Source organism: Sporobolomyces koalae (genome assembly GCF_050403365.1).
Source record: "Sporobolomyces koalae JCM15063 DNA, S_koalae_JCM15063T_v1_ctg1, whole genome shotgun sequence".
Lineage (NCBI taxonomy): Eukaryota > Fungi > Basidiomycota > Microbotryomycetes > Sporidiobolales > Sporidiobolaceae > Sporobolomyces > Sporobolomyces koalae.
Genome location: NW_027481770.1, coordinates 1,239,615 through 1,262,794, shown reverse-complemented (window position 1 = coordinate 1,262,794; position 23,180 = coordinate 1,239,615). Strand labels below are relative to the sequence as shown.

Sequence of the window (23,180 nt, the reverse complement as noted above, 5' to 3'; positions counted from 1 at the left end):
CAACACCTACGAGCTCTGCAGGCAGCTCCGAGCATTTGATCCAGCAGTCGCAAATCCGATCTTCTACCAAAGAACCTCGGTTGACCCACATCAGCTGTCCGGCACCACTCTCTCTGGCCACTAGCACAGCCGCCAACCATGGCCAACTCGCGCAAGACAAAGCCGAATGGCTCGTCGACTCTGCGCTCGCTGCGGCACGCCGCTCCAGCCGGATCGAAAGCGGCGAAAGATCCGAAAAAGTTGCGATCGACTTCGACGCTTTCAGTCAAGGAACAGATCGCGAAACGCATGTCGAACCCAGTCATCAAAGGTCGGCAGTTCAAGTGGATCTCACCGGCAGCAAGAATAGGCAAGATGAAGGTCGACCTCGATGCCGTGAGGAGCCGTCGCGAGATGTTGGAAGGCGAGGAGGAAGGCAAAGAAGACGAGATGCACAGTCTGTTCGGCCACGCACTACAGCAGAGCTTGCTCATCAACCTGAGTATCCCGTTCAACCGCTTCAACCGCAAGATTGAGAAATCGGCACGCAGTTTGCCGCTCGTCGTGCACTTCAGGAAGGAAATCGTCGAGTCGATCTGCGAAGTGCTCGCTGGACCTGCTCACGATGTCGAACTCTGTGGAGAGACCATTCTCGAGTGAGCGAGAAAACTTCTCTCGTAGCGAATTCCCCGTAGTTCCCCTGACAGATTTGTTTCTTGCGCGACAGCCTCTTGCCACCGCTCGTCACGGATCTTGCGCATCTGCTCCTGCCTCACTTGCCCGTCCTCCTGACAACCCTCATCCGCCTGACTGCTCCTTCTCCCCTTCACTCTGCAAACCCTCACATCCTCCAACGAGTCTACGATGTGCTCGGTGCTCTCTTCCGGGACTTGGGCCGGGACGTTCTCGCGGGCGAGAGTCAGGAAGACGAGGAAGCACGACTGGGAGGATTGAAGGAAATCTGGGAAGTGGTGAGACGTGGTCTAGGTGCTCCCGCTCGGGAGGAAGAAGCAGACGAGACAGAAGATGCTGTGGGACAGGACGCAATGGATGCCGAGGAGCCTGCGAAAGATGCCGAGGCCTCCGACGAGGAAGAAGAAGAGGAAACCGAGCAGCCCATCGCCTCGACCTCCGCCCAGCTCATCATCGAGCAGCCTCGCATTGTGCTCCACCGGTCCCTACCTCGCAACTTCCGTACGACTCCCCAAACTCGCCGGCTGCTCGGAAACTCGTTCTCCTACCTCGTGCGCAAGGCGAAACCAACTTCGATGCCCGAATCGCCATCCGAACTGGCCATGTTGTTCGAGTATATCATCCAGGATGTTGCAGCAGTCGAAGGTTTCGACGGAGGCGAGCGACCCAGAGGGCGAGGTGCGAAAGGTCGAGGGAAGGGCAAGGGCAAAGGGCGTGGGCAGGAGGAGGGTAACTCGAACATCTTCGCCGAGGGCATCACTTGGGTCGTTTTCGAAAGTTGCGCCGTGAGTTTCGTAGAACCGAACCGGACCGATTTCCTCCTTGGCCGCACTGACGGATGTACTTCTTTCCAGGCCGCGAACAACCTGCTGCATTCTCGGTCACCCTCGATTCTGCGCGCGCTGCTCTCTTCCGTTCTAGCACTACCATCGCCCACCTCGCTTCCCTGCGAGATTCCGGCACACACCGTGATTTCCATCACTTCGCACGTCCACAAGACTGAACCTCTCGAGCCCATCGCCGATGTTCTACTCAAGGTGATCACCGAAGAGCTCAAGGCGCAAAGCGTGAAAGACGAGAAAGAATGGGACCGACTCGTCGTGGTTCTCAAAGTCGTCTCCTGCTTGATTGGCGTGAGGAATGGGTCGAGAACACCTCGTAAGTTGTCTTCACGATTTTTCGGCTCGTCGCTGTTTCAGTCGACTAACCTTTTTACTTACAGCAACTGCGAAACCCAAAATGTTCGCGCTTCTCCCTGCTCTGACGACACTCTTGCGCTCGGCTCCTTCAGCAGCATTCCTCCACCACCTCCTCACGTTCCTCCGGTCTCTCCTGCCACTTGCCGTGCTGTCAGACGTATTGTCATCTTCGGTACGGGCAATGCTCGAGAATTTCTTCTCTGCCGAAGCAAGCGAGGCTATCTTCGCTGCCGGTTGCACCCTCACGAGCGCGCTCGACCAGTGCGAGTGGAACCTTTTCGACACTTCCCTCGCCAACCTTGTACTCGAATCGACTGGACGGTCCCTGGCAATCGAGAATGTCAAGAGGCCAACAGAAGAGTTCGGACAGGTCGACAAGAGGAAGAACAGTCTGGCTCTGCTGGGCAAGTTGACCCAGAGCGATCGGCTACGAAGACTCGTGCAGAAAGGCGGACAGGCTTCAGGAGTCTGGGAGCAGCATGTTGCGCAGGTGTCGGAACGGGTCATCGTGCGATGGATGGCACAGTTCACGGAGGAGCAAGAGGTTGAAGAAGAACAAGTGAGTCATGTTCTACTTGAGCCCGAGCTGGGCCCAGCTGACAAGGGACTCCCGAGCTCGCCCAGACATTCGAGCTTCTGGATGTGTTGTCGATCGCGCCTTTCGTCACTTCTGCACATCGATCACTTTCGCCTCTGATCGCGTCCCTCGCGAGCACAGTCGCTTCAATTCCGGCAACTTCCGCTCGAACGGCCTACCTGTCTTCGGCCTCTTCGCCCGCTGTCGTTCTCGGCACGGCGCTGTCCTCGTACGCAGCGATTGCCGAGACCACTGCACCGGACGCTGCCGTGAACCAATCTCTCGCCGATCAAGTTCAGCCTATGATCCTCAATTTCTCGTGGCACCGACAAGTCATGCACGGAATTGCAGTCCTCAACCTCGCCCGTCTCGCATCAGATCGCTCAGAGGTGTCAAAAGTGGCGATCTACGACTCGATTCTCCCTAATCTTCTCTCGGAAGATGCCGGGCTACGACTCTCTTCGCTCGAGATAGCCGCTACTCTCTTCCCCGCAGATGAGACGCCAGTCGCCGCGGACCTGGTCGCAAAGTGCATCGAAGCGGAGCAAATGCCGCTCAGTGTGCAGGGAGCACGCGAGAAAAGTATGAAGTTGCGCAAACTAGGTCTGGTTGCGAACGGTCAATTGGGAAAGGATGGAGAAGACGAGAAATCCGCGCTCGATATCGTCGTGCGATACCTCACAGGTATGTTTGACTGCTTGCCACCAATGTGTGGGATACTTTTCTGACAATTCGCATGAAATCATCAGCGATGCTCAAGGTCAACTTCAAGCCCCTCTGGCCCGAAGCTACCGGTGCTCTTGCGCTGCTCTCTGGGCGGTTCCCGGACGCCGTCTGGAATGTGACGCACCGTCAGCTGCTCGCTGCGTCAACCCGAGGTGCCGACCTCTTTGTGGCGCGCAAGCCAGAGTGGGCCGAGTCGGCGGGGTCATCCTCAACGGAGATCCCGCTCGTCTTTGAAGAGCAGCAACTGCGCGAATTCCATTTCGAGGATCTGTGCAACTTGGTTGCGAAGGAGGAAAGGATGTTTGACGGCGGAATCGAGGCAGTCGACGCGAGGGAAGAGGCACTCGTCACTGTAAGGTCGCTTTCCCCAATTTCAGTCTACGCTTGTTGCTGAATGAACCTTTATCTCTCGATGCTCCGCAGGCTCAAATCGCACCCGAGCGGCTCGTCGTTGCAAGCTACGAAGCGAACTTGCTGTCGTTGTTCTGTGCGATCCCCGAGATCGCGCAGCGGCACAGCCGAGACTACGTCGAGGTGTTCCTCGGATCATTCCAACGTGACGACGTCATTCCAGACAAGGCCGACGACGCTCCACAATACTTCAACGCGGATGAGTCTGCAAAGGAGCGCAAGAGTCGACTGGTGGCCTGGCTCGGTCTATTCGCCAAGCTGCACAATCCGAAGGCGCTGTATCGCGCGTCGGATCTCGATTCCCTTTTCCGCACGTTCCTTGCTTTCCCCGACATCGAGATCCAGAAGCTTGCGCTCGAGTGCATCCTTCGCTGGAAGATTCCCGCTGTCACTGCTAACTCGGATCGTCTCAAGAACCTTCTCGACCAGACGAAACTCCGTGATGAGCTCTTGCAATTCGTTTCGACGACCGCCGACGGTGGACTCGAATCCTCGCACCGCGCCGAAGTCGTCCCCCTCATCATTCGCATCACGTACGGTATCATGACTTCGCGACTCGGTCGAGCAAGCGCGAGTTCCGGTCAAGGGCGGGCAGGACGTCGTGCTGCTATCCTCGGAGCCCTCAGGACTTGCTCGGCCGAAGAGCTGGGCACGCTTGTCGACCTTACACTCGGCCCACTGCGGAAGCTCATTGTTACGCCGCCTGGAGAACCGTTCCGCTTCGCACCAGTCGCACCTTCTGTTCCCGGAAAGCGCCAACTCGGTTTCCTCGGTCTCCTGGCAGACATTCTCAAGCATCTCGGGAAGGACCTGGTCGGGCGTTGGCCGGACTTGCTTGGTGCCACGCTCAACTTGCTCCACTTCGCCCAGAAAGGTCTTGAAGGCGACGTGAAACCGGAGGCTGTGGTCGCAGACGAGGCTGAAGTGGACGACGATGAAGAAAAGGAGGACGAAGAGTCGGAAGGCGAAGAGACCAGACTTGCACCTCTGCGCCACATCCGACAGACGGCACTCAAGCGTCTCGCCGTTTTCTTCCGTCTCGAAGTCGACTTTGACTTCCGACCCTACCTCGCCGCTGCGTTCCCTTCATTCATCTCGCCCCGGCTTCCGACGCTCGCGGCCGAGAATGCACAGGCTCCTTCGGCACTACTAGAACTCTTCGTCACCTGGGCGGTCCGCCGTGATCTGCTTCGCAACCTAGTCGATTTCGATCCGACTCTGCTCCCCTCGCTGTATGGCGTTCTGACCGTCCGCAACGTCAAACCGGCTGTTATCCTCCGCGTCTTTGACATTGTGTCACACATTGTCGAATTTGCAGCGGAGGACGGCGGGAAGACCAGTGAAATTGGCCGCGAAATCGTGCAGCCCAGTGTCGACGTCCTGCTTGTGCAGCTTGGAGGTCTCATCGCAGTGACCTCTTCCACTCTCGACGCCAAGGGTGAAGTCGCGCAACGGCAAATTTCGATCCTCTGCGCTCTCGCTCCTTACGTGCATTCGCAAGCGCAAGCAACCAATTTCATCACTCTTGTAACTCCGCTGCTGCGCAAGACGAACAAGACAGTCCCCGAGAAGGTCAAGACCGACTTGCTCAAGATTTTGACTGCCCTGTACCCCCTCGCGCAACCTCAACCGGGCACTCCGCTCTACGATCGCTGCGTCGAAGTCATCTCGACTCTCTTCTCTTCGGCAAGAGCACGCAACGCCAGATTGCAGCTCGTTGCAGCTTTCAACTCGATTGCCTCGATCGAGAGCTCGTTCAAGGACATTGCCGTCGTCGTCGAGGATCTCAACTCGTACTCTGCCAAGCGCTCGGAGGAGCCCGACTTTGATCGCCGACTTGCTGCATTCTCGCGGTTGAACGAGCAGCTCTACATGACCCTCCGTCCCGCTGAATGGGTCGTCATCATCTACAACATGCTCTTCTTCATCCAGGACGAGGAGGAGCTTGCGATCAGAAGTAACGCAAGTTACACTTTGCGTCGATTTGTCGAGATTTCCGGCACGACCGATAACGAAGGATTGCGGACAACGCTCTCAAGGATCTACCTCCCTGGTCTCCGCAATAGCCTCCGCTCGAAGGCTGAGCTTATCCGCGCCGAAGTCCTGAGCGTGTTGGGCTATTCGGTCCAAAAGGTTCAGGGCGTCGCGGAGCTCGACCAAATGAAGCCGTTGCTCGTCGAGGGCGATATCGAGGCGAACTGGTTCAACAACATTCTTCACATCCAGAACCACCGTCGTACGCGTGCGCTCCGTCGTCTCGCCGACGAAGCCGAAGCGGAACATCTTTCGAGCAAGGTCATTTCCGAATTCTTCCTACCTCTCCTCGACCACTTCATTGTCGGTTCCGATGAGAAGAAGGATCCCGACCTCGTCAACGAGACTGTTCAATGTCTTGGTCGCCTCGCCAAGCATCTCGCGTGGTCGGCTTACTCGAAACTCACGCACCACTACCTCAAGCTCGCAAGGGCCGCCGGTGCCACTCTCAAGGCGTGTGTCCGTGCGCTCGTCTCGGTCCTCAAGGGCTTCCATTTCAATCTCGAGAGCGAACCTCACCAGCTCGCGACGACGTCGGCCCGCCTCGTGCCAAACTTGCTCGCGTACCTCGAGCAGCGAGACGACTCCAACACCGAAATCCGTGTCCCTGTCGCTGAGGGTATCAACGCCGTCATCCAGCACATTCCCGGCGAGACAAAGGAAGTCCAGGAATCCGCGCTCCTCATGTCGCTCGCCCAGCTACTTCGGTCGCGAGATCAGCATGTGCGCGACCTCGTCCGCTTGACGCTTGCCAACATAGTCGTCGCGAACGAGAAGGACACCCTCTCGCGTGCAGTCAAAGAGCTTCGGCGGGCTCTCGCTCGTGGGCCTCAGCTTCACGTACTCGCCTTCACAGTGCATGCACTGCTCGTGCGACTCGCTGAGAATCCCGACAACGTTGACTTTGACGATGCCCTTCACCAAACGGTCCCCGTTCTCGACGATGACATCTTCGGTGCTCCGAGCAAAGACCGCCACTCGCCAGAGTTCCGCGCCAAAACCAAATTCCGCGAAGTGCGGTCGTTCAAGTCGCTCGACTCGTTCCAGATCCTCGCCAAAGTGATCACGCCGAACCGTATCTCGTCCTTGCTTGCGCCGCTGCGCGAAATCATGCACCAAACGGATTCGGCCAAGTCTATGCGCGATGCCGAAGAAGTGTTCAAGGCGCTCTCGCTCGGACTGACTGCGAACACCAAGCTCGATCCCGTCGCAACGCTCGATCTCTGTCACTCGCTCATCACGCAGAATGCCAACTTTGTCAAGAACGTCAAGACGGTCCGCAAGGGCAAAAAGGCTGCGCCGGACTTCCACGTCCAGCTCGCGCGCGAGAGCAACGAGCCACAGGACACATACTCGAAGAACGCCTACCGCTTCGTATCATTCGGACTCGAGCTGTTCAACGCGGCATTCCGCAAGTCGCAGTTTGACCTCGAGTCGCCCGAAATTATCTCGCGCCTCGAACCCCTTCTCAGTCTAGTCGGCAATTCGCTCTACTCGGAAGATCCGGTTGTGTTGGCAAGAAGCATGCGCGCAACCGCATCGCTCATCCGATGCCCACTTTCGAGCCGAGACAAGGCAGCGCCCGTCCTCGTCAAGCAGATGCTCAACGTGGTCGACCGCAGTGGAAGCACGGAGTCTGAGCTCGCACAATCTGCGCTCCGCACCCTGTCGACCGTCATTCGGGACTGCAAGACCGTCGTGCTCAAAGAGAAGCAGCTGACTGCACTCCTTGAGGTGAGTTTCTCCGTCGTATTTGTGGTCAACTGGCTCGATCGCTTACAATCGAATGTGCCGTGCACTACAGCTCATTGCTCCAGACATCGAGGAGGCAGACCGCCAGGCAACGCTCTTCCAGCTGCTCCGCGCAATCATGTCGCGCAAGTTTGTCGCTCCAGAAATCTACGACCTCATGGACAAGGTCGCCGAGATGCTCGTCACGAACCAATCGACAAATGTCCGGGAGATCTGCCGAGCAATCTATCTTCAATTCCTGCTCGATTACCCGCAAGGTCGTGGACGACTCAAGACTTCGCTCACGTTCCTCGTCAAGAATCTGTCGTACCAGTACGACAGTGGACGCCTCTCGGTCCTCGAGCTCCTCTCGGCGATTCTCGGCAAGTTCGCGACTCAGCTCGTGCAGGAGTCGGCCGACCTCTTCTTCGTTGGTCTCGTTATGGTGATCGCCAACGACGAGTCAACCCGATGTCGCGAAATGGCGGCCGAGCTCGTCAAAATCCTGTTTGGCAGGATCGACACCGAAACCCGAACGATTCTCGTGTCCATGCTTCACAGCTGGGCGGGCAAGAAGGGACAAGCTCAACTCGCCCGCACGGCTGTGCAACTGTTCGGTGTCGCAATCGACGCTCTTGGCGAGGAGGGCAAGACTGCAGCGCCTGCCGTCGTCGATGTTCTTCTCGATATCCTGACCGACAGCGAGGAGAAGCTCGAACAGGCGGAACAAGAAGGAGAAGACACGCTCGACCTCGAGATTGACTGGCAATTGCCTTACCAAGCTCTGCAAGCGCTCTCGCACGTCTACAAAGCGTTCCCCGATCTCGTCTCGCCTGACGAACGCAATCACCAGTCGCTGTGGAAGGCCGTCCGGGGTCACATGCTCTACCCTCACATCTGGATCCGCATCTCGTCCGCTCGATTGCTCGGCAACCTGTACGCCGCGAGTTCCGCCAAAGTCGCCTCGACCGATCTCGCCGAACTCCACCCGCTCGCAACGGCGAACTTGCTCGATGCCGCGCAGAAGAGTTGCCTGCAGCTCAAGAGTCCGTTGTTGGACGAGGCGCTCGCGATGCAGATTGTCAAGAACCTCTTCTTTGCCGCCAAGTGCTTTGCCGCTCGATCGGATGCCGCTCATGTGTCGAACGAGGACGAGCAAGAAGACGAGGATGTCGGAGGTGGTGCCGAAGCGGACGAGAAGCGCAAGTCGGACCCGCTTCGATGGCTGTTGACGAGGTTGTCGTATCAAACGCGACAAGCTCACACCGCTCGCCCGAGTATGCACGACCTCAATGCCGTATGTCATTCTCCAGGAATTTACCAACCACTGTTGAAGCTGACCTTCGTTATTGCTTATACCTAGGGTCAATGGTCTTTGCACCCTGCTTCGATCCTGCGATTCTTTGCGGCTTGCATCTCGCATCTCGGCAAGGAGGCTTTGCAGAGGTTCACCATGCAACTCGCAATCCCGATCTTCCGGATCACCGAAGATCCGAATGCTCAAGATCCTCAAATGGGTACGTCCATCTTCGCGCTCCGCCTCGACCTTGCACAGCGAAAACAGTTGAACTCACCTCTTTTTTGCTATACCAATACAGCTGAGCTGCAGAACTTGGCACGTGAAGTTCAGGAGCTCATGCAGACCAAGATCGGTACGACCGAGTATGCTGCCGTGCACAACGAGATTCGCAAACGTGCGGCCGAGAAACGCAACGAGCGCAAACGCACGATCGCGCTCCAGGTGCGCTGCTTTCTTCGAATTGGCATAGATAGTGATTCCGTAATGTTCTGACGCTGTTCGAAACTGAGCAGGCTATCAACGATCCTGAAGAGGACGCGAAACGCAAGTCTCGTCGAGCCGAACAGAAGAAGAATCAGAAGAAGCGCAAGGTGGCAGCGTTCGCAGACAAGAAGGAACGATTTGGAGATGGTTCGAAACGTCGCCGAGGTGGAGAGTAGGGGGAAATAGAGTCTTCAGAGTGTTCCTTTTTAGTTTTTGGCTTGTATTATTTTTGTCTTGTTTTTAACTCTCGCAATTTGCATCTCCGTGTTTACTCCTCGCAAACCCATAAAGGTACAGCTCGGAATTTTGTCTTCACATTGCGACGAAACACCGATCGGATTCCGACTTGATCTCTCGCTTCTCCTCCTCTCCGAGATCCCAAATCCTTCTCCGCTTGCGACCGTGATCCTCGTTGTCGTCAACCGGATCGTCCGGTCCGAGGACGAGCCTACGTTCTTCGAGCGTCTGTTCCCACAGTTGATCAAACTCGATTTGCAGTGCGAGTTCTGGACCTCTCCCACTACTCGCGGTCGTGATCGCAGCACCATTCTTGTCCTTGTCTTGCAACGAGGCTGTGAGTGAATTCCTTGCAACTGGAGTACCGGTTTGGTTCGGCGGTTCGAACGGAGAAGCGGGAGAGATGGGTGAAGGTTTCGTTGGATCGTGCTGCATGTTGATCGGAGACGAGTTGACCAGCAACGGTGCTTGGTAGATCGTGGTGGGTATCGGGAGGACCCAGATTCGTTCCCTCAACCGCTTGTGCTGTTAGAGGCTTGTCGTCAGAGTCTCTCGCGTAAAAGCCGGTTGGAAGGAGAAGATATGAAAAAGCTCACCCGTTCTCGATCGTCTTCTATCCGTCGCATGATGTCGTTGCGAGAGAAGCTCGTGAATGTACTCGAGTCGTTGGCATCGGTCGAGCCTGATTCTGGATCCTCGAGCGCTTTCGCGTGCAGGCTGGTCCGGCAAGAGTCGAGATTCAGGGTCGCACATCCTATTGGATTGTTTTCCTTGTGCAAGTCGAACTCACGTAGCTTTGCGGTCTTGTAGACTGTCAATCACGGCGTCGAGGGTGACGTTGTCAAGCAATCGACGAGTCTTCCACGATTTGAGCACCTAAAGTGGGAGATGTCGTAGGAAGGGTCAGCCGAGTCGTAACCTCCGGCGCTACCTGAAAGGGAGAAAGGGACACTATACTCGCCTGCATGGCACTCATGTGGTTCAGGACGGCTTGTTTGCTGTCGGGCGGGACGACCTGGTTCAAGACTTTGTCGAGATCTCGTTCGATCAACGCGCGGTAACTGCCTTGACCGACGAGTCCACCGACACTCGTCTTGTCTACGACTTTCGGACCTTCCTTGTCCAACACGAGGTCGAGCCAGTACAAGAGGTTGATGCGATGGTTCAAGTTGGGAGAATGGGTCAACTCGTCGAGGTAGCAGTCCCAAATGTCATCTGAACACTTGTCGGCGTGTCTCAAGGCAAAGTGCGACACTTTGGACAGGGACTGGAGTGACGAATTGACCCGTGAGATCAACGTCAAGAACTGCATTCGCACCTGGGGTCGTTCACGTGCTTTGAAGGATCAGCATTCATCGTTGTGCTCCGATAGCGACGAGAGTCAGCACTTTACCTCGAATGGATCCATAGTGTCGAGTAAAGTTCGCGTGAGTGTGAGCGATTAACGAGACGCGCGTCCAATAAACTTGCAATCGATGAGACTCGCGCGCGCTGATTCTCGGAATATACGTTTCTCTTTGCGTTGATACAGAGGATAATGATGGAGACTATATAATGCTAAAACACTACATGAAAAAATTTCAAAGCTTGTTGTCCTGAAGCACCTTCTTGACCTCGTCCCTTTCCTTCTCGTTCTTCCACACGGGTCTCTGCTGGTTCGTGACACCTCTCCAAAATCGTCAGAGACCTGATCCGCCGTTCTCCGATTCGAGAGAGAGAGAGGGGAAAATTCAGGGAGCAGACTTGCCGGCAACTCGTACGCTTCGGTAGTTCTCGCGTACGAGATCCCTCCGAGCCTCGAAACGGGTTTCAACGCGGCCGTGTCGACGAGGAACGTGTCCTTGTTGATGATGTCCTCGTTGATATGGAAGTACCGGACTCGACCGAGTACGACCGTACCCGTGCGCTCTTGAGCATCATTGACAATGTCGTACGAGTGCAACAGCTCGCATTCCATCGAGAACTTGGATTCGCCCACTCGAGGCACGTCGATCGTTGTACTCTTGACCTGGGTCAACCCACTGAGGGGCCACTCTGATTGACCCTTCGGCGCATCGATCGAGGTGTAGTTGGCCGCTTCGAGGTAGTGCTCCGAGATTCTGCAGTGGTCACGCACATTTTGAGCCTCAGCATTAGGAGATTCAGGAATGAGAGAGGGAGTAAGCAACACACATGTTGGTGGTAAACTGCTTTGTCGTGAGAATGTTTTCGCAAGTTCCTTTGAGCTCGGTCGGGGACCTGATTTAGAAACCAAGCAGTCGATGAGTGATCCGTTCACGCTGTGTTCAGAGACTGAGTTGGATCGCCTACGGGTGCGAGAACGAGACCATGATTGTCGGAGGACTGGCAACGCGGCGAGTCAGTAGGTGGATCTCTCTACAAAGAAACGATACTGCAAACATGAACATACTCGTGTGCGACCATCTGAAAGTAACTGAACGGTGCGAGGTTGCCATGACCGTCGCGATCGACACTCGCGACGAAAGCGATCGGTCTCGGGGTCACGGCACTGATCAACATCTTGTACAGTTTGCCCTTGTCACCCTTTTCAATCTCGTCGGGGTTGATCTCGAACGTCGATTCGGTCGACTTGGTCCCTTTCGAATCGGCAGGGAACGAAGCGCCCGACCCGATCTGCCAATCCGGGTTCGGAGTCTTTGAGTGCGACAGGACCTTGGCGCGGTCAAAGTCGGGTCGTGATGCTTCCACCTAAAGATGTTCATCGAGGGTCAGTGACCAGCTCGTCGGAGAGGATCCTGACGGGATGAGGACCGGAATCGATGTGGAGGCGGGATCTTCTCGGTCCGGTGCAGCCGTACAGAGCCCCGAACGAGCGATTCGAAAGCAGGACGACTCACTTGTTTGAACGGAGGATGGTGCGACATGTTGGTACTGAGGAGGCGGTGCGAGCGGATGCAGAGACTAGAGCGCGACCACGCCGATCTAAACATTGCCCCGTCACCGAGCCGGAGAGGGGAAAACGGATTACGCACGCATCTCTCCCGGCTCACATATCCAGGACAGGGGTTTTACTCTTTCAGGTCCGAGGGGGTTATTGCTTGCCGAGACCATTCAAGCGTCTCGATCTCGGACGTGTTTCGTTCAAAAAGACTCTCAAAGTCGGCCCATGCACGCAAACTCCAACAAACTCGGAATTCTCGCTCAAGAAGCCAGACAACGCCGAGATCCAATGAAGAAGGAGAGGGTAGAATAGCAGACACAAAGATGTATTGCAGCTGTTTACTTCTTCTTGGACTGTATGTAAAGAACCGAGCGAGAGAGGACAGGTCAGGCCAGAAGAAGGAACGCAGAAAGAATGGGAGATGAGACTGACCACACCGACGGTCTTTCCACGTCGACCAGTGGTCTTGGTGTGTTGACCACGGACACGGAGACCCCAGTAGGTACGGAGACCACGGTGGTTGCGGATCTACCCAGGCGCAAACGACAAGAGGGTCAGTTTCGGGGGGGAAACCCTCGCACCGCGAACAGCACGCTCGGAGAAACCCAACTCACCTTCTTGAGACGCTCGAGGTCCTCACGCATCTTCGAGTCAAGCTGGTTGGAGAGCAAGTGACCGTACTTTCCATCGACAATGTCCTTTTGCCTGTTGACGAACCAGTTGGGGATCTTGAACTGTCCGGGGTTCTGCATGATGGTGACGATACGCTCGAGCTCATCGGGGTTGAGCTCACCAGCACTGCGAGAGGAGGGTCGAGTGATCAGTTTGGAGCGATTTGGAGCGAGCAATATGTGGGGGTTTGCCCATGGAGCATGGGACAGCTTCCTCCGGCACGTTCTTGTCTCGCGAACCGGCGCCCCTTGCTCCCTGGTGATTCGGTATATTGAGGGCTTACCGCTTGGCGAGGTCGACATCGGCCTTCTTGCAGACGATGTTGGCGTAACGACGACCAACACCCTTGATCTCGGTCAAGGCGTACTGTGAGATCGAAAAATCGGATCAGCTTGTGCTTCGTGGGTTGGACAAGGCGGGAGAGGGTGAACTGACCATGATCTTGCGCTTTCCATCAACGTTGGTGTTGAGGAGACGCAAGATGTGTTGGAATTGCACGTGGGCTTCAGGGACGACGAGCGACATGGTGCTGAATCGTGGCGAAAAGAGTCGAGAGGAGACAATCCCGAGGTCAGTACAGCTGCGACAGACCTGGGCGAGAGCAGCAGATGTGCGAGTCGATTCCAGGATCGCAGAGGTCCCTCCGTCGTCGCGTCGTCTGACCGGTACAGAACCCTCGCTGAACGCAAATTGCGTCCCTCTGCCCGCGTGTCCTGCCTGCGCGCGCGGTGATGGCGTGTTGCGCGGCGCTTTTTCATCCTGCCAACCCGTGCCATCGACTTTCGCTCGCTCGCTTCCAAGGCACCCGCTCGTCTGCAGTCGGCTTCGTTCTGTGCTGAGGATCTTCAGCTTACCTACTGTTGGCGAGTCGGATCGGATCGAGTAGGCGAGAGCGAGAGGCGAGGCGGTCGAGAAGCGGGTTTGAAAGAAGTCGGAAATTCGAGGCAACAGGTTCACGCGAGTGGACGGGGTTAGCGATCTCGAGCGTCGGGGTTCAAACGCGAGAGTGCGGTTCTGGGGGCGGGACTGAACGTACGTTTGAAGTCTCACGGAGGGGAATACCTGAGCAAGAAGCAGGTGTCGAGCGGCCGCCGCTCGCCTGCCCGAAATTTCTCGCTTGCCAGCCTCAGCTCAAGGGGACATTTTCACCCTCCCGTCTCCTCTCTCCTCCTCTCTCTCTCTCTCCTTCCTTCACACTCCTTTGTCGCGATCGCTCGATTTCCTATGGGCTTTCTTTCGACTCTTCGGCTGCCCTCGCTCCGGCTCTCGACTTTAGACTCTCACCTCTCTCTGCCCAGCTCGCTCCGATTCTTCGCATCCTCTCGTTGGCATCTTGACTCGACCTCAAAGTACATCCGCAAGGAACAGCAGAGTACGGGACGAGCTTGGTGACAATTGCCAAAGAACGGGAGGGGACACACTCACGCGCGCATGCACACAACCCATTCGATCTCGTGTTTGACACACACATGATGATCTACAAACTACAAACTACTTATCTACATTATCAGAATCGTACCGGTCCGTCTTCTTCCTTCGGGGAGGAGTAGGGTCGGTGCTCGCTGAGAACGATGGACCCTGACCTTTGTTCAGCGAGACCGAATGAGGTGTTGTGTGTGTCGTGCGATGTGTGCACACGTGTGTGTCCTTCTACCTTCCAACGGCTCTTGTCCACCCTCGGTTCGGTACTCTCCTCTTCCTTTCGAATGTATTTTGAGGCGGAGGGCCAGTGTCCAAGTCACTCTTCTATTCACAAACGGTATTCGATCGACAAGGAAGTATGCTTCTACCACACCCCGTTCTGGGCTCGATCTTGTTCCCAGGGTTCCGGTTCCGAATCCGTGTACCGTCTAGGCCACAACCTCAATTCGCCTGGAACGTGTACGATTCGACTGTACAGGTGATACACTCCGTACGTACACATTGAACTCGCGAGCAAGATCAACGGGTACGCTTCGATCGGGACAAACTTTTTGATCCACTGAAATCTCGAACCCCATGTCAAAACAACCGGGAACAAGGAGTTTTCGCCTTCGATGGAGAACGTACCTGAACAGGAGTATACTCTGTTCGTTGGACACGAGTGGATGTGAACCTTCTCGAGGCCTGTATCGGCTTGGACCAGCGCAGAAGTTGAGATGTGGATTGTGCGAGACGAGACGACATGGTCCTGTACGTTTGTTTTAGCTGCAATGCGAGAACCCTTTCAAGAACAATCAGTTCCGACTGTCCAAGTGTTCGTTTCTGACTCGAGAGAGACTACGTACGTCTGAGTATGAGCTCGAGAGTATAGGAGTCGGGGAAAGATTTGGGTGGAGAAGAGAGAGATGAGTCTAAACTATCCGGTTTTACTGGCAACACAGGATGGCTACAGTAGGTCATGGAATTCTCAAGCAGGGACGAGCGCAAGCAGGCCTGCGAATGATACGTGTGAACCAGAGCTGACGGGGAGAGCAGGTGCGCGAAGGCTCGAGAAGCTCAAATCGTGATTCCGCTTGGCAACCTCTTGAGAGTTCTATCCGCTTTGTCAGAACCGCCCGACGTTATCAACGCAAGGTGTGTCGAGCAGATCGCTAATTCACCCGGCAAGATGACGAGGGAGTTGACGTCCGATCGAAAGGTGAGCTCGAGCTGGTGTCTGCCTACGCTGCGCTACGCTCGATTGCTTGATCTCTTATGAAGTCTTCTGGGTGCGTTCAAACTGAACACCTTCAGCGACTACTTCCAAGGCACGCATACTATGCCAGCGGTATCTGCGGTCAATACATCGTAATCCTTCGAGCTGGTCTTGCGTAAATGATGAGCGATAGTAGCTGAAGGTATTTTGAACTCTGTTTTGCATTGTAACATTGTGACAAAGAAACGAAACAAAAGCGTATGCACAAGGGCGCGCGACTCGGTCGCGCACACGAAGGGAAGAGATGGGTATTCGGCGTTATATCGGACAACGAGATATCGGTGATTGTGCTCGGGCAGAGACGCTTTACTTGGCGATAGCATCCTTCAACTCTTTCGATTGTGGAACTCCAGTGCGAGGACGCTCGTGCTGAGGTCACAAGGTCCAACTCGTCAGTGATCAGGTTCCTGCTTTGTACGGTATTTCGCTAGGTAACGTCACTCACAGTGTTGTCTTTCATGCCTGTTTGTGCGTGAGAAAGGAAAGAGAGACGTGGAAATTGGAGCTCAGCACAAGTCATGCCGAAAGAAGCTCGGGCTGGTAACATGAGTCGGGATGCACTCACTGTAGTTGACGTATGCGCCAATGGCAAGGATACTGATGGTGCCGAATGCAGCATACACCGGCGAAATGCCCATGAACGCGGTCCTGCAAAACGCAAGTGGGGGGTCAGTCGTCACGGTCGTGAGCTCAATGTCGCGCGTTTGTGCCTCGCGGTCACCCTTTGTCGAGCGCGGCCAGGTTTAACTCACTTGCGAGTCTTCCAGGCGGTGTCCTTTGCGGCGAACTCCCTCGGGTCCTTCTGTCCGGGGAAAGGCGCAGCGTGAGGGTGACTGTCAGGAGCGGCAGAGCATCGGGTCGAGGTGGAGATGCTGCGGCGAGCGATTTGGACAGTGTTGCGAGCAAACATGATTGTAGCTGGTTCAGGAAATGGTGCGTGGAGAAAGAAGAAGGATTCAGACTCCGACGATCTTAGGGGATCGTAAAATTACTCGATGACGGCGTTTCCTTACCCCTGTCGTTTTTCTCTCGATCTCTCTTACTCGGATTCGACTGCACTTTCGTCTCCGCAGCTGTTCCATCATTTTGGTATTCTGCGGACTCTTGTTTCGTCAATGTACAGCAGGGGACCCATAGAATGGAACGATCTTTGCCTTTCCTCGGGAGTTCGAATGCCTGCTATATGCTATGCAGCGTGTTTCTCGATTATAATCATCGGAGCGCACAGCTGAGCTATGTACATTGCACGAGCCGAAAACAGCCCCGAGTCTCTTCTTCAAATCACGTCTACTTGGACTGCTTCTTCTCCTCCTGGCCGGTCTTGCTGTCGCCAGGCGTCTCGAGGACCTTCTTGAGCTTGTCATCCACCTCGACGCCGTGACGGCTATGGATCTGTGATCAGGACATTACCAGTCAGTCAAATGTGAAGCCAGATAATCGAGCGCTCGGGAAACGACAGGCAGGGGCTTGCTCACATCGGGATCAGTGAGGAGGTTTCGAACGAGAGCTCCCGTCGCAACCACGGCAATGGTCGCAATGAACGCCATCAAAGGCGTCACCTCGAGACCTGTACGATGGAACCATATCCAAGAAAGGATCAGTCTTTGGTATGCTCGAACCTCGATACGATTTGGGCTTACCAATGTTCTTCCAGGCAAAGAACGGTGTTGGCTTTGGCGGCGCGTGAGGGACGGTTGGGTGTGCAGTAGAGGTGTCGGCAGTTCCGCGCGGGTGCGAAGGATCAGACTGGGAAGCATAGGTTCGGCTAGCGATACATATCGGTCAGCTCAGTCCTCTGTTGCTGGGAGCAGACTGCGCGTCTTACATGGCAGAGACGCTTGTAGTCGGCTTGCGCAGTGCGAGTGTGGGGTAAGCCAGAGCTCTCGCGCTTGAAGTGGCTGAAAGTCGAAGAGCAGCAGCGGAGAGCATCTTGGATCAGAAGGGGCTGAGGTGTTAGGAGAAGATGTCAAACTTAGATTGTGACAAGCGAGAGCGAGCGATTGAAGGTTTCGGCTGTTTCGGCGCGGACGAGTTTGACGTAACGTCATCGATTATCGAACGCAGTGGTTACGGTTTCGGCGCGCCGGGTCCTTCTGAGCCTTGCTACAGATCCCGAAGAATCTGCTCGCCTCGAGATGCTATATCCCCTCGCAGCTGTATACAAACTTCCGCCGCATCCGGATCCGGGCCATTCGAGCTCAGAAAGAGGCCTTCTCGCATTCCTGTGGCTTCGCCCGCGACATAATGAGGCACTTAGCGCAAGCTTTCCTCTGGGTGTGGTACTAAGAGGACTCGAAGCGGGTCTCGCCGAGGTACACTTGAGAGCTGGCCGTTGAACAAAGAGATCTGTCGAAGCTCAACTCAACCTGCAATGTTCCAATGCTCTTTCATCATCAGTGCTTACAGGGCTTCGAGAAGTTGTCTGTGACATCCAATATCTCACCCGCTCCCGTCCGTCGTCGATAAGATGCAGCGGTCCCTCGTCGACACTGGAAAGCGTTTCAGAGAGGCGTAGGAACTGATGGCAAAACTCGATAACAATTATATCCTGGCGGCATATCACGGATAACACAAGACGAAGATATATAGGAGATCGGAGCAAGGCAAGATACGTGTCTCTTCCGGAGAATACTACAAGATACGACTGGTGGATTTATGCGCGTCGAATGCCCACTGGGTTCTCCTACGAAGTCGCTCAGTTGGTAACGACGGAAAACACCACCTTGAAGCAGAGCTCCGAGAATTCCGGCTGCACAAGCGAGTCCTTACCGGAAGAGAGCGATCGAGAAAACTGCTGAGCCTCAAAATCGCGGCTGATCGGCTGAAATATATCCCCGGGGGTGCCTATAGCCCACGTCCACTTCCAAACCGTTGGTTTGTAGGGGTCTCTGGGAACGTTGCGAGGACTGAACATCCTGGCGAGCTGCCCAGGAGGAGGAACATACGTCCATTCATCGTAGTACGTGCCGCCTATTCAGCCACAGGGTCAATCATATACATCTACTCCATCTCTGAGCTAGACGAGCGGTATACGTACCGTTTCCACCGCCTGAAGTTTGGCCACCGGCTGAAGTTTTGACATGCAACGAGTCCAAGCCCGGACTTTGTTGGCCGACTGGTCTGCCATCGTGCTGTGGAGGTCTAAGTTCGACGGCAATGCTGAGCCGGTTGTACCACCCAGTCTTTAGTGAACGCTTAGTCATTTGCTGCTTGTCTGAGAGCTTGATGCAGAACTCGGTTGTAGAGGAGAAGTTCATCTCGCCATGAAGTATCGCCTGTTCGATGAATGCCACGATACGTCTCTTGATGAGGTCCAGCATCTCGCCACAGGCAGCCTTCGATTCGTGCATTACTTGCTGGACTAGGCGCGTGTATACCCCCTCAGCTCGGGGAACGGTGTGAGGTCAGCTGAAATTGAAAAGCGAAGTTCGACTAACGGATAGATAACGCTTGAGAATCGTGGGTCATGAAGATCCCACCTCTATGGGCAAAGAAATTCTGCTGCCCTTCGAACAGAGAACCTTGGCTGCTGCTTCCCGATTCGTTGCCTGCGCATATCAACTAGCCAAGCTGAGCTCAGGGGCTGGTGAGAGGTGGCAGATCGACTGACCTGGCGAAGTCGGGTGCTCGTCCCTGAAGGCATCCCAACCGAGGTGCACGTGAGGTGGTATGGCAAAACCCTCTTGAATCGTACTCAAGGCTCGAGGGTATCGCGGACTATCCATGTCGGTACAGTTTGAGATCAGAAGAGACCACCGAGGTGGGCGCCGTGTGGGAGCAGAAGGTCCCTGAGCTCGAGCCTCTTTTGTTCTCTCTTCTCCGAAATCCGCCTTGGACCAAAACCACGATGTTCGCTTTTGCAGGTTACAAGATGATAACAACACTTGAAATAAATACAATGCTGTTTGATGGGTTTTGGGTGGTTCAAACGTTGTCCTCTGATTGATCCGAAACGACTCCATGCCGTCTCGTGACGTCTTTCATACGCTTCTCGATCGCCTCGAGTGCAACTGATACGCTAGGTTGAAGATGGTCCTCTGCAATCACGGTAAAGGGAAGCGAGATTAGATCTCGATCATAGATGTTAGGCTTTCTTGGAAACAAGCTCACCTCCGCCAGAGATCTCAATGATGTCCGCTTTCCTCAGTACTTCCAAGACTGCCTGCTGGGGCTGTACCCAGTAGATCTGTACATGTGAAATCACGTTAGTTCGATCAGCTGAGGGCAGAAAGAAGGAGCCGGAAAAAGAATGTTTCAAGAGGAGAGGAACTCACAAGGACGTCTCGATCGGTGTAACTTTTGACGACCTCTTCCAAAACCCTCGCCGCTCCCGGATCGACTCCGACGACATCTTTCATCTCAAACACGACGACACTCGCTTCACTCCTCCTCGGTTCGTCCGCAGGGTGACTTCGTTCCGGTCCATATTTCTCCAACCTTCTCAGCCGTTCTTTCAATGCTGAAGTGTTGGCGAAATGGAGTGACAAATCTCTCAACCGAATGATCAAGATTCCCGGCAACTCTTCCTGACCTCCCGCACCACCGGAAGAACCCCCTTGATGAATGTTGGAAGCGGAAGGGTTGAACAGATCGAGCGAGTTCGAGTAGTCGTGTTCAGAAGATTCAGCATTGTCTCCTGGGTTGTTACCTTCGCTCAACGCCGAGAACGAATTGGTTCCAGGTACTCGACCGAGGATCTTGATGTGCGTGAGCGTCGACTGCTTGATACACAGGATCATCGAGAGGCACACGGACGTGATGATTCCGACCTGTAGCCGCCAACAATTATCAGTTCTCGTGATCGTGCATGCTTTGGAGAGATGCGATCGACTACTTACCTCGACCGAGACGAAGAGCGAGAGGAGGAACGTGATCGAGAGCATGAGCAAGTCGGTCCAAGCTCTCATCTTCCAGAAAAACTGTTTCACACAAACAGTCCAAATACTGGTAAGGCTCGAATAATGATGACCAGCCAGACTGGGTCAATATCATAACGAGAGAAAGAGACATACCTTGATGTCTTCAGGAGCTTCTTCTAGGATCGAGAATACCACGACTCCGACAACGACCGCTAGGATGCACTTAGGCAGATCTCGCAACAGTCCCAACAGGCCGAACGTGACTGCTAGAGTGAACGCTCCCGTCAAGAAGCTCGCGAATTGGGTCTTGGCTCCGGTTGAAGCGGCGAGACGAGTTCGAGTAATCGAACCGAAGCCAGGCAAGGTACCGCTCACGAGCGACGCCGACAGGTTCGAGAGTCCGAGTGCGGTCAACTCTCGGTTCGGTCTGTTCCGGAAGTATATAGCAAAGATCGATCAGTTCTCACAGTCTTGATCACAAGGTGTTTTCGGAAGCATGGATGGAAAGGAGAGCATTTCTTACGAAATCGGATAGTCGTAGGTGGAAGCCATTCCTTTCGCTGCAACGATAGAGTCCTGGAGGACATGCATTCGAGAGTGAGCGGGAAATTCGTTTCTGACGTTCCTGCATACTCGGGAAGCGCTCACGAGGAAGCCCAACACGGCGATGACCGCCGCGGTCCCGATACAAGAGTGAGCGTAGCTGAGGTAATGCGTCTTGCCTTTCGGCCCACCGTTTGCGAAACTGAGAGGCCAGCTAAACTTGAGTGCGGAAGGTGAGACTTTGCCGAGTGTCTCCAAGCCGTGTTGATGCCAATCGAGTGCGTGACTCAAGACTATTGACACCAACCAACATAAGACTCTTTTCTCATTCTCAATATCAAAAAGAGGCAAGACATACTGGTCGCGCCTATCACGACGACGAGAACCTCGGGAACGTATTTGACCCAGTTTGCCCGTTTCCCACCTAAAAGTTTGCGCTTGACGATCTTGGTTCCGACGAGGATCGCTACCGCGACCGCACTGACTGCGAGCGTCAACATGTGGGTGTGCTTGAGATGCGTGAAGATGAAGACGACCTTTTCGGGGACCGAGCTCGACGAGCCGTGTTGTTTCGCGAGCAGTCCTTCGAGACCGAGGATCGAGACGAATTGACCAATGAAAATGACGACTCCGACCGCCGTAATGAAACCTCGCATGAGAGCCTAGTCGTGAGGTGAGAAATTCAGCCATGATCTCGTTGGACGAGCCCGCGAGAAGTGCAAGGGTACTGACGCGAGAGAGGACGGCATCGAGGAAGCCGAGGCGCAAGAAGCCGAGCCTGTGAGAGAAAAAATAAGTCAGCCGAGATGTCTGAAGCGAAGCGAACTAGGAAATGGAGTCTGACAGGAAGGAGATCGCTCCCGCCTCGAACACGATGAAACTCGTGATGATGGCGGTGAAGCGGGCCTTGTCCTCTGTGCCCATGCCGCCGACGCCACCGTAGTGCGCGTGTTCCTCGCTCTCGATCATCTTGGCAATGACTTCGCCCATGAGGAGACTCAATGCGGCCTCGGGCCCCATCGAGAGCTGGCGACAGGTGCCAAAGATCGAGTAGACGAACGCTGGGATCGCGGCTCCGAACAAGCCGTTGACCGGGTTCGAGTGCACGAGGTTCGTCGCGTACGACATGGCTTGCGGCACGATGAGCGAGGTGATCTGCATGGTCCGGGAACGGTCAGTGCGCGAGCCGAGCCAAGTCGAGCGGGCAGGGAGACATGCTCACGGTGAGGGCGGCAATCGTGTCTTTGCCGAGCTTTTCCTTGGTGTAATTGGGCAACCAGTTGAAGATGGGGACGTAGTACTGCGCACGCTGGCGAAACTTGCCGAGCTTGGTCGAAGGCCGCTGCGCTTGCATCGAGCGTTTGCGGTCTGCCGAGGCTGCACGCGACAGGCGTGCGGGCAGAGTCGCGAATGCTGCAGAGAGATGTAATCGGCTGGGGTCAGCTAGGTCACGAGAGAGGTTGGCGAGCGAGTGCAGCGTACCTTGTTCCTCGCGGCTCGAGGGCGACATAGTGCCATAGTGCTTCGTCTTGGGCTTGTTGTGGGTAGGGCGGTCAGCGTCGCCGGATTGAGACTTTGCGACGAACGGGATCGAGAGAGCCGAGTCACGATCCGAGTCGGATTGGAATTGGCGCTCGAGCAGCGACGAGGTGCGCGATTTCGGATCGTTTGCACCTAGCAGGGGGGCTGATTCATGGACGGACGGGGCACGGGAACTCTGCTTCGATGACGCAGGCGGAACCATGGCTGTTTGAGGGCGAGACAGCCGCGTGGGGCGCGACCGAGGATGTTGAGCGATGCAGTTGGACGCAAGCGGCAGCCGTTCTCGCGTAGGAGCTGGGTACGAGCTTGGGACAATTTGCTAGAATACAGCGTGCCCGCGTGAAGCGAAGCGAGTAGCGTTCGAGAGGAAGAGGTCGGCTCGCAGCGTCACTGAATCCGAATCCGAATATCCGATCGAATCGCAATTGCAATTCAAAGCTGCACCGCTTAGAGAAGCTGTAATATTTGCAGCCGCCGTTCGCCGTCCCCAAGCGCACGCCTGCCGCTCCTCGCAACCCTCGCCTGCGCCTTGACTGCTTTCTGAAGAGACTCGGGGACCGTCTAGCGAAACCTGGGGAGCGACCCGCTTGATCAACGTCTCACCCTGTCCGCCTC

The 23,180-nt window shown here is 55.3% G+C and overlaps 8 protein-coding genes across 8 annotated transcripts; 1 reads left to right on the top strand and 7 right to left on the bottom strand.

Annotated features, from left to right (window-relative positions):
* Positions 1 to 138: 138 nt before the first annotated feature.
* UTP20 (Utp20p) lies at positions 139 to 9,309 on the top strand (the record flags this gene model as incomplete). Its single annotated transcript, XM_076675549.1, has 11 exons — positions 139 to 635; positions 707 to 1,457; positions 1,527 to 1,830; positions 1,895 to 2,430; positions 2,496 to 3,132; positions 3,198 to 3,526; positions 3,598 to 7,353; positions 7,424 to 8,647; positions 8,714 to 8,867; positions 8,949 to 9,091; positions 9,163 to 9,309. 11 exons carry the CDS (start codon positions 139 to 141, stop codon positions 9,307 to 9,309), a joined length of 8,478 nt encoding a protein of 2,825 aa, XP_076537633.1.
* A 136-nt stretch (positions 9,310 to 9,445) lies between these two features.
* JCM15063_003627 (uncharacterized protein) lies at positions 9,446 to 10,778 on the bottom strand (the record flags this gene model as incomplete). Its single annotated transcript, XM_076675548.1, has 5 exons — positions 9,446 to 9,895; positions 9,967 to 10,087; positions 10,161 to 10,246; positions 10,332 to 10,688; positions 10,764 to 10,778. 5 exons carry the CDS (start codon positions 10,776 to 10,778, stop codon positions 9,446 to 9,448), a joined length of 1,029 nt encoding a protein of 342 aa, XP_076537632.1.
* A 172-nt stretch (positions 10,779 to 10,950) lies between these two features.
* JCM15063_003626 (flavin reductase family protein) lies at positions 10,951 to 12,255 on the bottom strand (the record flags this gene model as incomplete). Its single annotated transcript, XM_076675547.1, has 6 exons — positions 10,951 to 11,019; positions 11,118 to 11,469; positions 11,543 to 11,608; positions 11,681 to 11,713; positions 11,781 to 12,079; positions 12,229 to 12,255. 6 exons carry the CDS (start codon positions 12,253 to 12,255, stop codon positions 10,951 to 10,953), a joined length of 846 nt encoding a protein of 281 aa, XP_076537631.1.
* Positions 12,256 to 12,610: 355 nt separating this feature from the next.
* On the bottom strand, positions 12,611 to 13,469 carry JCM15063_003625 (uS13 family ribosomal protein; the record flags this gene model as incomplete). Its single annotated transcript, XM_076675546.1, has 5 exons — positions 12,611 to 12,625; positions 12,705 to 12,800; positions 12,887 to 13,070; positions 13,228 to 13,310; positions 13,380 to 13,469. The coding sequence occupies 5 exons, from the start codon at positions 13,467 to 13,469 to the stop codon at positions 12,611 to 12,613; spliced, it is 468 nt and encodes a 155-aa protein (XP_076537630.1).
* Positions 13,470 to 14,730: 1,261 nt separating this feature from the next.
* JCM15063_003624 (uncharacterized protein) lies at positions 14,731 to 15,110 on the bottom strand (the record flags this gene model as incomplete). The annotated part of the gene is made up of 2 exons (XM_076675545.1): positions 14,731 to 14,925; positions 14,994 to 15,110. The coding sequence occupies 2 exons, from the start codon at positions 15,108 to 15,110 to the stop codon at positions 14,731 to 14,733; spliced, it is 312 nt and encodes a 103-aa protein (XP_076537629.1).
* An 817-nt stretch (positions 15,111 to 15,927) lies between these two features.
* Positions 15,928 to 16,531, bottom strand: JCM15063_003623 (uncharacterized protein; the record flags this gene model as incomplete). Its single annotated transcript, XM_076675544.1, has 4 exons — positions 15,928 to 15,990; positions 16,067 to 16,083; positions 16,187 to 16,269; positions 16,374 to 16,531. The coding sequence occupies 4 exons, from the start codon at positions 16,529 to 16,531 to the stop codon at positions 15,928 to 15,930; spliced, it is 321 nt and encodes a 106-aa protein (XP_076537628.1).
* A 377-nt stretch (positions 16,532 to 16,908) lies between these two features.
* Positions 16,909 to 19,346, bottom strand: JCM15063_003622 (uncharacterized protein; the record flags this gene model as incomplete). The annotated part of the gene is made up of 7 exons (XM_076675543.1): positions 16,909 to 17,013; positions 17,097 to 17,188; positions 17,262 to 17,386; positions 18,567 to 18,591; positions 18,659 to 18,982; positions 19,059 to 19,169; positions 19,232 to 19,346. The coding sequence occupies 7 exons, from the start codon at positions 19,344 to 19,346 to the stop codon at positions 16,909 to 16,911; spliced, it is 897 nt and encodes a 298-aa protein (XP_076537627.1).
* A 199-nt stretch (positions 19,347 to 19,545) lies between these two features.
* On the bottom strand, positions 19,546 to 22,767 carry JCM15063_003621 (uncharacterized protein; the record flags this gene model as incomplete). The annotated part of the gene is made up of 12 exons (XM_076675542.1): positions 19,546 to 19,658; positions 19,732 to 19,807; positions 19,896 to 20,390; positions 20,460 to 20,540; positions 20,634 to 20,907; positions 21,004 to 21,056; positions 21,129 to 21,316; positions 21,382 to 21,685; positions 21,756 to 21,801; positions 21,868 to 22,178; positions 22,246 to 22,436; positions 22,506 to 22,767. The coding sequence occupies 12 exons, from the start codon at positions 22,765 to 22,767 to the stop codon at positions 19,546 to 19,548; spliced, it is 2,394 nt and encodes a 797-aa protein (XP_076537626.1).
* Positions 22,768 to 23,180: the final 413 nt, after the last annotated feature.